The sequence below is a fragment of the Athene noctua genome, chromosome 20 (genome assembly GCF_965140245.1).
Source record: "Athene noctua chromosome 20, bAthNoc1.hap1.1, whole genome shotgun sequence".
In the NCBI taxonomy this organism is placed as follows: domain Eukaryota; kingdom Metazoa; phylum Chordata; class Aves; order Strigiformes; family Strigidae; genus Athene; species Athene noctua.
Window position 1 is genome coordinate 10452595 of NC_134056.1, and position 16093 is coordinate 10468687.

General features: G+C 46.1%; 1 protein-coding gene across 12 annotated transcripts in view; it reads right to left on the reverse strand.

Moving 5' to 3' along the window:
• Positions 1 to 16093, reverse strand: part of CACNA1B (calcium voltage-gated channel subunit alpha1 B) — a 309602-nt gene that overhangs the window by 194925 nt on the left and 98584 nt on the right. For all 12 annotated transcript variants that reach the window (XR_012634942.1, XM_074924011.1, XM_074924009.1 and 9 more), the window contains exons 4-6: positions 7450 to 7541; positions 5217 to 5369; positions 767 to 954 (exon numbers count right to left, since the gene is read on the reverse strand). Coding sequence is in view for 11 of the 12 variants with exons in the window: in XM_074924011.1 (XP_074780112.1) it covers positions 767 to 954; positions 5217 to 5369; positions 7450 to 7541 (433 nt within the window). In the remaining variant the exon portion in view is untranslated. The remainder of the gene's footprint in view (positions 1 to 766; positions 955 to 5216; positions 5370 to 7449; positions 7542 to 16093) is intronic.

The following is a 16093-nucleotide window of genomic DNA, read 5'->3' on the forward strand; positions in this document are numbered from 1 at the left end:
AGGGTTGGGTGCTTGCCTCTTAAGACAGGACACCTCACAAGGGTAGGTATAAATTATAGACACAAACAATAGCATTACACTGTCTGAAAGACAGCAGAGTTGTTCAGTCGCTAATTGGGTGAGGTTGCCCTACTCTTTATAAAACTGGAAATAGTAAAACTGACCAAGACGTTTTGACCTTGAGTTGCTGTGACAGACAATTTGTAAAATTGTATTGGAGTTTCTGAAACTAGTGCTGGATCTCGGTGCTAACATCCAGCTGATGCTGTTCATTGATGTAGATCACAAATTTGATCACAGAGGCCAGACCCAGTCAAGAGAGGAAACCTCTTGGTACAAAATATTAATGAGTCACTCATTTTGCCACCCTATATTGTGCAATTTGGTAACCAATTTTCTATGGGACATTGTGAGAACATGCTCCTACTCATCCACCCATCCCACAGCAGAGCATACCAGCGTCTTGGAGCAACACGCACCAATTCTTACACATGGCAACACCACACTGGCACAAGACATCATGTTGCAGGTAAGCAAGTCTGCAGCCTCAAACCACCACAGGCCCCAACAGTGGTTAAAGGCTCTTACAGGACCTGCAGAACAACCCTCAAGAAAATAGGAACAATCCTCCTAAAAAGCAGGGTGAGGTGCTAATCAATAGGTAGAAAATGTACAAACTAAATTACTTTTTTTCCAGAACCTTTTCCAAACTAACGCAATGCATAACAGCACCCCAGGAGCCCTACTGCCCCATCAGCAGACTCACATTGTAGAGGATGTCTGTCCATCCCTCCATGGTGATGCACTGGAAGACGGTGAGCACAGCAAAGAGGATGTTGTCAAAGTTGGTGATGCCATAGTTGGGCCCTTGCCAGTACTCCCTGCAGGTGGTCCCACTCTCGCACTGCCTGGCAGGAGGCTCCTCTCCACAAGGAAAATCTCCCACCTCATCACCTGCAGAGAACAGTGGGAGAAAAGTTACTGACTGAAGCCAGTCAAGGAGCTGGTGCCGCTGCATCCTCCTTGCACCACTGCGTGAATGTTACATTTCAGGCTTCCTTGTGCCTCTATGGGCATGTAAAAGACATTACACGCATGTAATCATTTATATACTGCTATGTTGTAAGAGCTGGTTTTGAGGCAGGGTGGAGTACAGCCATCCCTAAAGTGCCTATAATTGATAGTTTGCCTCAGTGTTCAGCAACATCATGTATGAGAAATACCAAACCCCAAAACAAAACAAAACAAAAACCCCAACAAATTCTATGGTAAAAGCAAGGGCTTGAGAATGGTACATACTTCAAATACTGTGAGCCAACGATACACCCTCATACAGCATAGCTAAGTGCTAAATATTGGCACTATTACATTAAAGCAAAAGGGCAAGTTCTTCACCAGTGGCTTAAGCAAGAGCTGCTTGTGGATGGGCCCAGAATTGTCCAGATACAGAAGTTCAGCCATCGCTGCATGAGGATCCCCTGGCTTTGCCACAAGGCAGTACCACCACAGCAGTCTGCAAGGTGAACTAAGAGCTCCAGCCCCTTGGTAAACTTCACAATTCTGCCCCAAAGGGCAATGCCGTGGATCATAGGTACATGTGGCAGGGAAAGTACTCAGCTGCCGGCTCATCTGCAGCAGAGACAGAGTTTCTCTGCTGAGTTTCATTTCAGACCCAGAGAAGGCAAAGAAGGATGAGTCTGTCATAGTTAAGGACCAAAAAAAGATGGCCAGAAGGGTGGCCGGCATCTTCCAGGGTCAGCTGTGCAGTCTAAAGTGTTGCAGTCCTCCAGAGATGTTGTGAGGACCAGCAAAGAGCAGTTTGGAAAACTAAAGTGCTGGGTTTTCAAAGTAAATAAATATACTAAGTAATATTCCTATTTACAGGGAGATGCAATTCAGGAAATATTAAAGGGTTTTAAAAGTGACACGTTATGGTAACGGAGCACCAAACTGCACAAAATCAAATTCACCAGGGCGAAAACAAGATCAGCACTAATAATTAGGAAGAATCATTCCATACAGCAAAGTCTGCAGGAGGAAAACAAGATTGTCACTGTGGCTCCGGGATATATATATATAAGTCTCTGTGTGTGTGTGACGTGTTTTCCTGTTGACTCAACACCTTAATGCAGGGCATCTCTCTCCAGCTCCCATATGGGTCACCACAGGCTTTCACAAGGTCTTAGTGAGACAAGCCTGCAAAAAGAAAATACCAAATCTACCTCTTGCAGACCATTTGTGAGCATGCCTTAAAACAGAACTCAGCTTTATCTCCGGCCTTTTGTTGCCAGGTAATGCTCTGAAAATGCAATGCACATCTACTACAAAGGGTTGGGTTGGTTTTTTTTCCTTTTTAAAAAAGAGACCAGAACTGGTCCCTACTCCTATGGCTGGGGAAGACGGAGAAAAGGGGAGTCTTAAGGAAAAATGGGAAATAAATGTGATGCCCTCCTCTTCTGGAACAGCTTCAGGGCACTTGGGCTGGGTCAGCTGTGGAGGGTGGCTGCTTAAAAATAATCCTGCGTCAGCAAAGCACAACAGCATGGAGGATGCAAGGAGAGGAAAACAAGTCAGCCATCCACTGGAACATGTGCTGCCATTAATTTTTAACCATTTTTCATTAAAATAGAGAAAAGTTTCTACTAGCTAAGAAAAGTCTGTCAGGCTGAGTGGCAAAGGCCCTAAATAAGCCTTTTGCCATATTTTGGTCCCCAGCAACCCTCCTCATTACAGTTTATTACTGACCTATTCAGGGCTACAGGAACATTTGCTGTTGACACCTCTACTTGGTTTCCCCCACAATGCACTGAAATAACAGCTGGTATGTCTCATGTGGCTCCTGATTCCAGGAAAAACCCCAGGAGTTTGCTCACTTTGGGGATTTGGAACAGAAACAAGCATGAGCAACTCCTCTTCCAATTTGCTACCCTCTGACAGGCATCTCCTTAATGAGGTTCACATTTCCACACTCAAGCCAGCCTTTGGAGCCCCTGGTATCAGGCCTGGGTTTGTTAATGCACCTCTTTGGAGATGATAAGCACTTAGGTTTTAAAAGGCTCGGCTGATGGCTTTGTGGGATGCTCTGCTGCTCCGCTCACAAGGGACCGCAGCGCCAGGAAACCTCACCGCTCTCTGCCTTTCCAGAAACACCATCGCGCCACTTCCCGCCGAGCAGGTGGAATCGATCCCCATAATCCATCGACAACCAGCTCGTTAGCCCTTGAGAAAAGCAGGGGCTGGTGCCTGTAAACAGGGACGGCTGCCCACACCGCCCGGAGAGGGGATTCGGGGAGAGGTGAGCCCGGCCACACCGCCTCCTCCCACCGAGATGCCAGGTGCTGCCATGCAGAGATACACAACACACACAACAGCTTTTCGGCTGCACTCCCAATTCCTAGCTGGGAGCCACCCAGCAAGCAAGAGTCGCTTACACACGATGTTACACGTGACAAAAATCTGTTCCTAGTCCCCAGGCCTGGCACAGAGATCTCTCAGCCACTGCTGATGTCAGAGAATTGCCTGCAGAGAACACCAACAGCTTTGGGTTTTATTTTTCCTTTTTTTCCTTTTTACATTAACTAGTTTCCTGGGGGAGGGAGGGGCGGGGAGTGGTGGTGGAAATCAATCTTCTCTTTAGCCCACCGGCTACAGTCAGCCCATTAGCGAGAGAGCCCCAGAGCTCAGCCTGCAGCCGCTACCTTGCAAACGAAGGATGCAAAAAATCACCTACCTTGGTTGCAGTTTAACAGACCAGAAAATACTACTGGAAAATGCAGATCTGCTCATAATTGCTTTCTTCCTGCCATCTCACCAAGAACACTTCTGTGTCTGACACACCTATAATGTCCCCGTTGCTATTATTCCTCTGTAATTGCTGCAGTAGCCCCAGAGACCTTGCAGTGGGCCGAGACCTGTTCTGCTTGGCATGAACACACACACCCCACAAAAAAAAAGTTTCCTCTCCTGCAAATACAGTCCAAAAATTCATTTATTCCAGGAACTGTCGTGCTTCACTCACAAATCACAACACCTGACTATCCTTTACAAGTTGCGTTACGTTTTTTTAACCTTACAGAGGAGCACAAGCAAGAAAACAATTTCACCCTGCTTTTGCAAAGCTCGGTGTAAACCAAATATATTAAACTGTTTCCATGTTGTTGCTCAAAAGCACTGTGAAGGATGCCCAGAGATTTGGCAGGGCTGTTGTTATATTACCATTTGAATGCATATAAATAAATCAATATTAAGACCTATTAGGGATAATCACTGAAAATACAAGACTGTGTTTTAAAGACAGTAAATTGTACCTTAAATTGCAATCTTTTGGAGATAAGAACAATATTTTCATCGGTGGATTACCCAGATAACCAACACATATTAGCGCTACTGTAAAGGAATATCAAAAAATTACATGGAAGAAATTGGCTTTTATTTTTTTTAAATTGGAATGAGTTCTGAGCCATGGACAAGCAGCTGGCCAATGGTCTCTGGGCATCACTCCTCTCCACCTCCATCTTCCGGGGTTTATCACTCATTCACAGGCAGACACATCATTTACTCCTCAATGCCCAATTTCCCTTGCCCTTCTCTGTTTGAAGGACGTTTTTATCCTTTCTCCATCAAAGAGCTCCTTGCCTTCCATCTTTTTTTTTTTTTTTTTAATCTTTTGGTTGCTCCCGGTCTTTCCAATCTTACTCTTTCACACTGAAGTTTTCTCATACCCATGCAACTTGCCCCAGAAACTTTGCAAGGAAATTCAATGTTCAGTAACTGTTTATAGAGCTAAACCCAATGAAAATGTAAACAGAGACCAATGAATAAAAAAAACCCCAACCAACCAACCAACCAAACAAACAAAAAAAGCACCCACCCTTAACAAGCTGGAACAACAAGAATTTGGTTCTATATTTCTACTATGAAAAAATTTTCCCATGAGAGGAGGCCCTAAGCACCTTCATCTCACTCTTGTGTAGACTGAGAGCAACCCACTAGCATCAGTGGTGGTGTAACAGGCAGAGGAGAATCTGTCCCAGGACATGTAGGGTGAGGACAAAAGTCTGTTAGAGTGGGTGGGTAAAGAGGGAGAAAATGCAGTGAAGGTGAAAAGGAAAAAGGAAAAGCAACACAAGAGCAGGATAAAAAGTGTCCCAACGAGATGAAGGGGACTAGAAGCATTGTGATGATACTCTGGGAGGGGAGAAAATCTCAGAGCTCACCTGTCTCGTTAGAGAAGCAGGTTTTATGAAACTTCCCCATGTAAAACTCCAGCCCGATGATGGCAAACATCACAATGGCGAAGAAGAGGAGCAGCCCGATCTGGAGCAAGGGCACCATCGCCTTCATGATGGACTTGAGGACAACCTGCAAGCCTGTGGGGACAAGGAAGACAGGTAATCAGTGAGAGAAGGAAAACAAGGGCTTGGGGGTGAGGGCAATGTAGTAAAGAGGGGCTAAGGGAAAGTTCAGGATTGGCAATACCAGCCAATGCTCTTTATCCCAGGGTGCTATAAAAAAGATGCTACAGCCATAATGCACTCAAGATGTGAAAGGAGACAACTTTTTCTGACCCCTTTTCTTCAGATCAGAGATTCAAAGGTCTCTTTAAGCTTCAGAGACACAAAAAGGACTTTTTCTGAAGCCAGTGGAGTGCCAAGACTCAGCCTGGAGCTGGACTGGGTCCTTAGGGCAGAGCCTGCAGCAGTGTGGCGGCTGCAGCAGAACTGGGCACTGCTGTGGTACCTGCCAAGCCCGGGAGGGCAGGGCTGCACGGGAGCTGCCTCTCCCTCTGTGACACACAGAATAGCTGTGATGCTGCCGTGTCTATCACACTCAGCTTCTGGAGAAACAAAACCCTGTCTCCAGGGCTATCCATCCATAGCTTTTCCACTGGCACTAAAACTCATTTTCAATTAAAACCAGGGGAGATAAGACAAGAGAGGTTGGAGAGATGGAGGTGTCAGATAACATCATACAGACGCACATAACAAAAAAACTTCAGTGATAAGCAGCAGTTGAAAGCCACCTTGGTGGCCTGTCCTAAGGTATAGAGAATGAAGGATCATCACTGTCTTGCCACCTTGTACAGCACTACTGAGGTCAATACGGGTGCATGCAGAAAAAAAAAAAGACTGAAGATCTGTTGGATGGGTAAAATACTGAGAATGTAGAAGAAAAACATATACCATGCTTGTGTATGAAAGTATCTTAAGGTTGTACATTTGCCACAGGAAAGACACAGCACACAGATTTCACAGCATCACTAAGAACAGGAGAGCAATTAATGCTCTGGGGGAAAATATTGTGCTGGTCCAGGACACATCACTAGGTGGAAGAGCACATCCTCCTGGGGGGAACACGAGACCCACACCAGGACAGGCACACCCCTGAGGCCACCTTACTTCTCTGACATCCTTAGACTGTCACTACCGCTACACCATATTGCCTTGCACAGGCAAGAAGTCCATGAAAAAACAGCCAGCAGCATCTCCTTATTAGAGATCCAGATAATGAATGACACCTTTACCAAGCCTAGGCAAGGGCATCTCCTGCATGGGAATTCAGATTCAAGCCCTGCCCAAGAAAGGATGCTGATGTCAGGAAATGTTGGTGCTGTTATTGCAAAGCATAGTCCCTTGCTGTATTCCTACAGCACCAACATTTCCGTCCCGAAGCAGCCAGGGAGGTGACAGAACTGATGCCCCAAGCAGCTGCCCAGGAGGAGAGGGGGTTGCCTGGCTGCCAAGGGGTTAAAGTGGAGAAGAGCAGAGCATCCCATAGAACAGTGGTTCTCTTTCACTGGCTCTTGCTGGAGGGAAAAATCTCTGTTCCATATCGAGAAATGAAATCCACTCCTGACAGCGATCTCCCGCTAGTGGACAGAGCAGCTGGTGAACAGCAACAAATAAAAAGGCAGTAAGCAACGGTGTGGGGACTTTGGTGGTTTCAGGGCATCAGCAAGGCATGATGCGGCTCCTCACCAGAGCATTCAGACCCTTCACATTAGCATATAAAATGTAACAAGTTGCCCACTGAGTAGCTAAGATGAAGTCCTATGTGCTCTTTCCCTTTGTTTTTTCCCCTTATTAAAGGAATAAAGTCCCCAGTGCAAGATGCTCAGCTGGTAAAAACTGTCAGAAGATGCAAGCTCAGGGCTATGGGCCTGAAAGCTGCAAAATTTGGGTCGCAGATCTTCACACTCCATAGAATTAATTCAACCCCAAAGGTTGTCCTAGGACAAATCCCTGCTGCTCACCTGCAAATTTGGGAGTGCAGCGCTGAAATTAGCTGGCTGTACACAAAACAGGGTGACAGAAAATCAGAACCTAGTAAGGGCAGGAGCAATAAACTGTGAAGAAGTAGAGGAAGAAAATATTGCTCAGAAAAGCATGTAACACCCCAAAAGCTATAAAGCACCTTTGGCTATGAAGGTGACATTATCATGACACTCACTTGGGATTCCTGACACAAGCTTCAGGGGTCGTAACACTCGGACGGCTCGCAGGGTCCGCAGGTCAAAATCAGTCCCAGCAGTCGCTAGAATCCTAATTGTAAAAGGGGAGAGAGAGGAAAAATTGAGATTAAATGAAAATTCCTCATTCCAAAGCATGTCGTATAAAACCAGAAAATATTCAAGCTGCTTTAAACTTTATACCTGTGATCATGTTGCAAATTGTGTCCACTGAAAACCATCAATTCACACACTCCTCCAGTGCTGTTGAGCTTTGCTCAGACTATAAGAAAATCCGCAATATCTGCCTGTTTATGAGGCCATTTACACATAGTGAGCAGGCCTGGCTCTGTCCGTTAAAGAGCAGCACCCTGTGCTTAAAGGAAAGCATCCAGCATTTTTCAGGAGACAGTGAGAGGGAAATAAACCCCTTGGTAACGCTAGAAATTACCTGCCAGAGCTTTTCTCTATAATAAATTCAGAAATCCCTCAAGTACTGATGTCTGGTGTTTCCTAATATCTGAAACAGTTTCTAGTTATATGGTTTACTCTCTGTGTGCAAAATTAATTTTTGTTCAGAGCACATTATTTGGGGAGAATATCCAGAGAGTGGGGTGCAAGTATTTCCTCTGACATGCTGCAGTAACTCTGGTGAGAAATAGAGCTTCCAAATCAGAGTTTAAACTTAAAAATGTAAGTGCTCTGCACAGAGAATGAAATGGCTTCACTGTTTTAGAGCACAGCAGAGGAAGAAATATTGTCACAGTGACCACAAGCCACAATGGTGCAAACTCCTTAAGAGAAGACCCTGCAAGGCACGCTGCGCCACAGAGAGCATGGCAACCAGCCACCAGTAGGGTCTGCAAGCCCCCAACCCCCTAGTACTAGATGTACAAGATGCCACCACTTGTTAACCACAACTGCTGAAAGCACTGCCCACGGAGACGCAACCTTGCCCCCAATCTGACGCTTCATCAACCCCTCCCCAAGAGCTACAGCAGCAAGAGGGACTCACAAACCTGGCTGCAAGTGGGGTTGCAGAGGTGCCACAGGCAGAGCTGGAAGGAGGCTGCCAGACTTGGGCAGTGAACCCCAGGCAGTCCCCCGGGGATTAAGCACCTGGGCACAGCAACTGTCCTGTGCCAGAGCACAGAAATGCTCTGAGAGGTGCAGAGCACCCTCAGCATCCACCCACAATTTATCTGCACCGGCTCAGGAGCCCTTTATCTTGGCTCCTGATAACAGGCTGCTGACCATTCTGCAGAGTGGCCAGCTACTATTAAAAATACAAGATAAAGCAGAGTTTTTCAAACCGAGACATATAGTTTTACTATGTAATACGTATTACGTAGGATGCCTGGCAAACTTGGCAGCGGATGATGTGGCTGTGTAGGGAGCACTGACAGCACAGTTACCCTCAGATAAAAACCCTGTCCTTGACTTACTGACTGACTTCGCATTGCTGCCAAGCATGGGCTGGGGAAGAGCAGGATCAGCATTGCTGTGCGGAAAGGGCCAGACCCCAGCAGCAGGAGGTGCTGGAGATCAGGAAAAAAGCATGCTGAGATGTTGGATGGCAAGAGAGGCAGCAGCAAGCCAGGACCTGAGGACTAGAATACTTGTTCTATAGGACACCTGTCCCTACATTTTCACAACCAGAAAATTCACGTTGCATCAGCTCTGTTGATGCAGTTTGAGCATAAGCAACAGGAGACAATTTAAACCAAGAACCATCATGTGCAGAGGCTTCTAATTTAATCTTCTGCAGCCATGTCAATGATTTCATTCCTCTCCTCCCTTCCCTCCATCCTCACAACTTAATTGCTCACTTATAAACCTCTGCAGTCTGGGAATAACACACACTTTAAGTCAAAAGATAATCTTAAACATCCACCTTGGATGTTGCTACTAACAGCACAATTAGTCTCCAGTGAGCTAAGATGGATTTGTGCTATTATCAGGCAGAACCCTGGTACAAGCTGAGAGGAGGGGTGCTTGATATGCTCATTGTTTTATTTCTAAAATCAAAAAGAAAATGGGAATGAATGGGGGACACCATCAATTAGTCCCATGGTGCCAGTAAATGTTCCAGTGGCTGGAGATCTTCATTCCGGTCTTGTCTTCCTAATAGGCTTGGGGCCTGCTCAAACTAAGGCACACACACCCCTCACCCCCCTAGTCAACCCCCTAATCATTCATTAATTCCCATGTCACTTGTGCTGTGTTTCCCCAGCTAACCTACACAGGGCACCCAACAGCCCACCATCTCCCATGTCTGGAAACTTGGTCCACGGATCGTATCAAATCACAGTCACATTGTACAGACCATCCATGTCACTGCTACATCTGCCCATGAATCAGCCATTCTTGAAAAAAAATACAACCCTGGCTAAATTTTGCCTTGAGAGAAAAACAGAAAATACAGCTACATCCTAAATAAAGCCACTTCTGGTGGAAGAAACAGAAGACTTGGAAATGAAGTAGTAGCTCTAGGTCTAAAACCCCAAATTTGAGCCTTGCAGGTAAATGAGGCAGGTGGTGAGAAAACCAGGTGGGCATCCAACGTTTCCTGCACTACTGGAAGCAAGGAGGGCTGGATGCTGCAGCTTCTCACACTGCATCCTCACAACTGTGGCTCTGCGGCCCCAGGCAGGCTGTCCCAACAGTGGAACGAGGGGAAAGAGGGCCCTGGGGCTTTCAGATGTGTTACGGGGTCAGCGTCCATCCCAGGAGCCCTGGCACGTGGGGCCTTACTGCTCTGAAGGACTCACTGGCAGGAAGCTGGTGCCCAGTAATTGCGAGGGAAGAGCCAAGCGGCAGCTTTCAGCCGCCGGAGCCCAGCAAAGCAGCTCAGTGGGGGAAGATGTGCCAGGGCAGAGACGGTGCCTTTTCTCCCTACAAAATCAAAGCTAATTTACAGCTGCTCAGTAGTCCACTCCCCCAAACTGTTCACTGCCATGCATGGGAAAACGCCCCAGTGAGGGAAAGGCCTTAATTAACTTTGTGGCATTTGCATAAATGCCATCGTTCTGTTTTACTTTTTCACCCACTCCAGCTGAAAGCTTGCAGAAGCCACTGTGAGCTAGGCCAGAACAAATTGGAAATTATCATTAAAAATTATAGAAACAGAGAGATCAAAGGAGCTGGCTGACAAGCCCATCCTGACAATCCTGCCAAAGCTTCCCTGGCTGCACAGTGAGCAGCTGAGTACAAAGCAGAGGTGATGGGCAGACTGGTGCCGGAAGAGGAAATCAGCTGTGAAAGGTGAAAAAGAAAAAATAGATTTTGGGACATAACCTCACAAAGAACAAATGGCTTGATCTGCAGCCCTTTTTGTATCTTAACGGGTCATACAGAAACACCGAGATTTGATAGACTTAGAATGTTGTCTTTGATAGCACTTCAAATGTTTAAGTGCAACAAAACCTTATTAAATAAGTTCCTCCATATAATTTGTCTTTTTTACAAGCAGGATGGTCAACCATCAAATCTTTCTTGCTCATACACTGCTGTGGAGGACCTGGGCACACATCCTGCCAGCCCAGCAGTGCTCAGGACTGCAGCACTCATTCTTTTCTTTCATAACTTGGTTAAATGCTGCTTTCTGTATCACCACCTCCACTAACAAGCTCTGACTGACATCTGTTCCCAGAGACAGGCCAAATCTGTGATAAATGCTTGATAACTTTTGTTCTAGCAAAGCCTAGAATAAACTACAAAAGCAGCTTAATCCTTTGGGTATAAAACAAAGTAAAGAATAAAGGGAAAGTTCCTTTCCTGAACATTATGCTAACATAAATAATTAGCAATCCATTTCTTAAAGTACCTCGGAGCTCGGGATTTCTGTGTACTGGTTCAGCAAGACAAACGCTGTCGTACAATGCTGCGCTTTTCAGAGCCACCTGGTAACAAATCTCCTTACTGAAGCCCTAACCAAAGAAAATGCTTTGGAACTCCTTCAGGCTTAGCCCCAAATCTCTAAATCCCAAGGACTGGAGTGGGGAAAAGCTAACCCTGCTTCTCAGAATCATCCCCACCCTGGCTTCCTCCTACACCTTTAGTGAATTTATTTCAGCTTTTCCAGATGATCTCTTGGGGAACAGGTGACAGAGGTACTTTGTATCTCCCCCACAGTAGGAAGAGGAGGAGGAACAGAAACACAGGAGATATCCCAAGTGAAAGCCAGAATAGACAATTAAAAATACAGGGTTTTCTGTACATGTCTCTGCTTATAGGAGCAACTACACCTTGGGTTCAGTCTCAGCAAAGAGCAGCCGGTGAGGCCAGGCTCAACACAAACATATCTGCAGGTGACGGAGCACGTTTTCTGCCCGGTCTCCTGGAATCGCTGTCTATAAATCACAACAGAGGCAGCTTAAGACATGCAGGAGAGAACTGGAACTGGCTGCAAGTCCAGCAGCTTCAGAGCATCTGCTTGTGAGCAGATAACAAACAGCTACTGCAAAAAGCAGCAAGATTAATAACTGAGAATGATTAACACTTCCAAGGGGATCTCACCACCAGACAACACTGGTGCCAGGGCAGGTTCTGCTAGAGGAGGAATCGTTGGCATAAATTGTAAGCATTTTTAATGTAACCTTGCTATTTATTATAAACTCTAGTCCTAGAAAGTAAGTGGAAACAGTAATTTTTTTCAGAGACTTTATCCGCAGCACCTGTTCCTAAGAACCAAATCAACCTCTTCAGAGGGAATAGGAGAAAGACTAAATACCCACCAGACAGCTTCCCACAGAAAAAAAAAAAAAAAAAAGAAAGATAAAACTAGCCAGCAGTACAGCAGCTGTCTTATGAAAAGAAATAGCAACCACCACTTCTTACCCACAGATTCAGTCCCACCTAACTCAGACACGTTGGCAGCATTGACCCCAAAATCTCTGACACAAGCAGAGAACTCCAGTAAATCACCCCTGTTCCCAGAGCCTGACTTTGAACACAGGCTGTTGACATTTAAAAAGCCCCAGTGATGCCCAGGAAATGGAAACCAAAGGAAAAAATGAATAAAATAAACATCTTCATAAATATTGGCTGACTATTTAAAAGATACTTCCCACCCACCTATGGGCAGTCCATGTGCTGACCGTTGCCTCTATCTGTGCTACCTGCTAGCTGTGACCCCCACCCACCCGCTCCTTCCCAATTCCTCCTCCACTGCCTGGGGAGTGTAGGAGGTCCCTAACCCATGGGAGCTGCCACCACCCCCAGCAGATAGTGATTCCCCTTGGGTCTTTCCTGCAAGGTCCTTCTGGTCACACGCCACTGTGGGAACACTTGGGAATTTTACAGTAAAAATTAAGTGGAAAGAAATAATTATTTTGAAATGAGAAATTCTATGGAAAGGATTCAAAAAAAGGCCCATAAAATTAATCTTAAGTAGCTGGGCTTTTTAACTGGTGTTTTCCTTTCAAAAGCATATACAGAGCATTAAAAATTTATTAAAATATATATTCTCCATTTCTTTTTTTCCCCCTTAAACTATTTGCCACAGGAAGCTGCTCTGCCTCCTGCTTTCCTGGACAACCAAAGCATTTTAACCCCAAACCAGCACACAGTGTGATTCTGGCTGGAGCTGGCAAGACATTCCAGGATCAGAGATACTGTTCACTAACCAGCACAGGACAGTCACTGGCCTCGCCATGCATGTCCCAGCCTTCGAATTAATGGTCTTTATGTGGAAACACCAACTTCTCCGGTGTCTGCCCTGCACCACAGCCAGGAGCCATCTACCTAGCCAGGAGAGCCTGGGATGAGTGGAGGTGGCCACCAAGACAGAGGTTCCTATCAGGGAAGCTGCTGCCCAAGGGAAGGTCTGCAAGGGCTGTACCCCACACTCCTGTGTGGAGGAGGGTGCAAGCTCTACCTGCACAAGGTGAGCTCCAGTGGAACCACTCAGGCAGTGGGTGGAGGAGCTGCAGAAGAAAAGCAGCAAGTCATGATGGATTAGGGAGATGGAACAAGAAATAGAGTATTATTGGAGGAATTGCAAGAAGAAATATTAGATCCCTGTGGCACTGACCTCCAAGGACACCAGACTGTCCAACAGACAACACTGTGGAGAAGGAGATACCATGATCTCTGGCAACTTGTGGCAACAGGGCATCACTCACCCCCATTTCCTCATATGTACCAACCAGCAACAGAAAATGAAGTCTTGGCAGTGGATGAAGCCAATGAACAAGACTCACAAGGAGAAACCACACCAGTTGCAAACACTAGAAGCTGCAAAAGGATATGGCGAGTGTTAGTAGTGGGTGTCTGTCTGCTGAGAAGCACTTCAGCTGCATTACAAATCAAAATGAGTATTTTTCACCTTCGTAACTCCGGACTGCACACTGAAGACGTTGCTCAGTCTTATGCTGGTGATGTGGTTTGACTGATTTCCTTGCCTGGGATTTGAGGGCAGGTCAGTAGAGGCAACCAGCCAAAGGGTGCCCATGAGCCAGCCCCTCAGATGCAGGCAGCCGTTTTGTTCAGCACAGCAAGCCTGGCGTGCATTTGGACTGCAGTGACACGGAGGTCAGTCCCGCTGCTCCCTTGTTCTTCAGCCACTGCACAAATCCGCATGCAATTGGTGACTGGAACAGTTGGAAAGATGCCTCTTTTCGCTCAGTTTGATTTCATGGTGTGTGAGCTTTATCTTGACTACCAAAGACATAGAGTTGACACCAGGTCTGAGCCAATAAGTAGATCTGGCATGTTAATTGCACCGTTTAATTTATGGCACTATCGGGTTCATCTGCTGGCTCTATCACTCCATGTTGGTGACTTCCCCACCAGCTGTCCATAGTCCCTCCCATGTGAAAGGACCCAGCTTGCCAGCTCTCTGTCTCTCCTTTGGATGACCAACACCAAGTCTAAGCATCCAAATAGACACCTGCATATTGCATCTAAGCCTACTCCTTTCCTTTCAAGCACACCTACAACACAATGTACCAGGTCATAGAACCATCGGATGGTTTGGGTTGGAAGGGACGTTAAAAATCATCCAGTCCCAACCCCCCTGCCATGGGCAGGGACACCTTCCACTAGCCCTTGAACCCTGCCAGGGAGGGGGCAGCCACAGCTGCTCTGGGCAACCTGTGCCAGTGTCTCTCCACCCTCACAGGGAGGAATTTCTTCCTTATATCTAATCTAAATCTACCCAACCTTTTCCTTAACACCAGCCTATTCAGAGCAATTCAGGCTGATCCCCTTGCTCAGATAAACATGTTTGTCCCAAAACTGACTGTATCCATCAAAATGGCTTCACTCCTCACTATGGTGAAGTATAAACCTCTCTTTAGCTCTAACATGAAGGGAACAGAGAGCAAAATAAAATACACTGAGGAAATAAGAATATTCAACAGTACAGGGTTGCTCTGCTTCAGAGGCACAGCCAATTTATTCCTTGGTCTCACAGCAAATGGGTGCATTTCTAAGCCTTTTGTAGACAGCATTTAATTTGCCACCAGCCTTCAGCGTAGAGAGCTGCCCAGATATTGCAAACTCTCTCCTCCTCTTTGCATGGCAGAAATGCTCCAGAGTCCTGAGACACAACAAAACAAGAACAAAATCCACCCCCCCCCCCCTCACAAACCACCCGCAACCTACTTTCCTGACTGTAATTCCTGAGCCAGGCTCCAGGGAGAAGACAGGGAAAGGAGCATCTGTAGATACACACTCCTGCACCACAGCGAGACACACAGCAGTCAAGCAGTGTGCGGCATGAGACACAGCGAATGAGGTTTTGCAGAGTGCAGAGAGCTGAGGGCTTGGCTTCTGCCCAGGATGAAGGAAGATACTCTGGTTATGAGACAATTGCTCAAATAAGTCCTTGTTGCTTCTAAGGAGGAGAGACATGAACATTCTACACCACAGAGCAGAAAAGGAACAATGAACAATGACAGCTGGCAGGAAAATGCACGTGTCCAAAACATTTTAGTGAGCTCACGCTGGGGAAACTGAGCACAGAGGAGTTAAAACCATCCTGCACTTCACTGTGACTGGAAAGTAGGTCATACCTTGAGTCTCACTACATTAACATTACAAAGGAGAGATGGCTGCTTTCTGTCCTTGGAAATGGGCATCCCAGAATTTTGTTCCTCATTTTAGAGGAGCCAAAAGCCCAAAGCACTTTCCTGGAGGTGCCTGGTGTCACACACCCCATCCCACCGCCTCTTGTGTATGGGCAAGCTGGGGACAGGTTTAACTCAGTAGCAAACAAGTTTCTTAAAGAGGAAAGTCGAATTTCAGGGTCAACAAAATATTTCAAGTATTTTTACTTTATGGAGAGGGAAGAAAAATGAGAGCACAACAAAACATCATTTGTTTGTTGCATTTGTCAAGTTCTAAAATGAAGTATTCCAACTTTTAATGTGTTTTCCTTTTTAGTGAGAGCAATTCATGTCAAGTCTGCAAATATTTTTGACTTGATTTAAAGCTGCCATTTTCCTGAAAAATACAAATCCCCAAATCCTATGTGCATGAAAAATGTCACCCTAACTCGACACTACATTTCATTGCTGTGCCAGAAAGTCTGGAGGAGCGTGACTCTGCTCTCTACTAACCGGCAGGTCAAAATTGGGCAAAAGGCACAGGACAGCTGGTAGGTGGATGGGGGAAGTTTTTTTTCTGCCAGGTGGGCTAGCA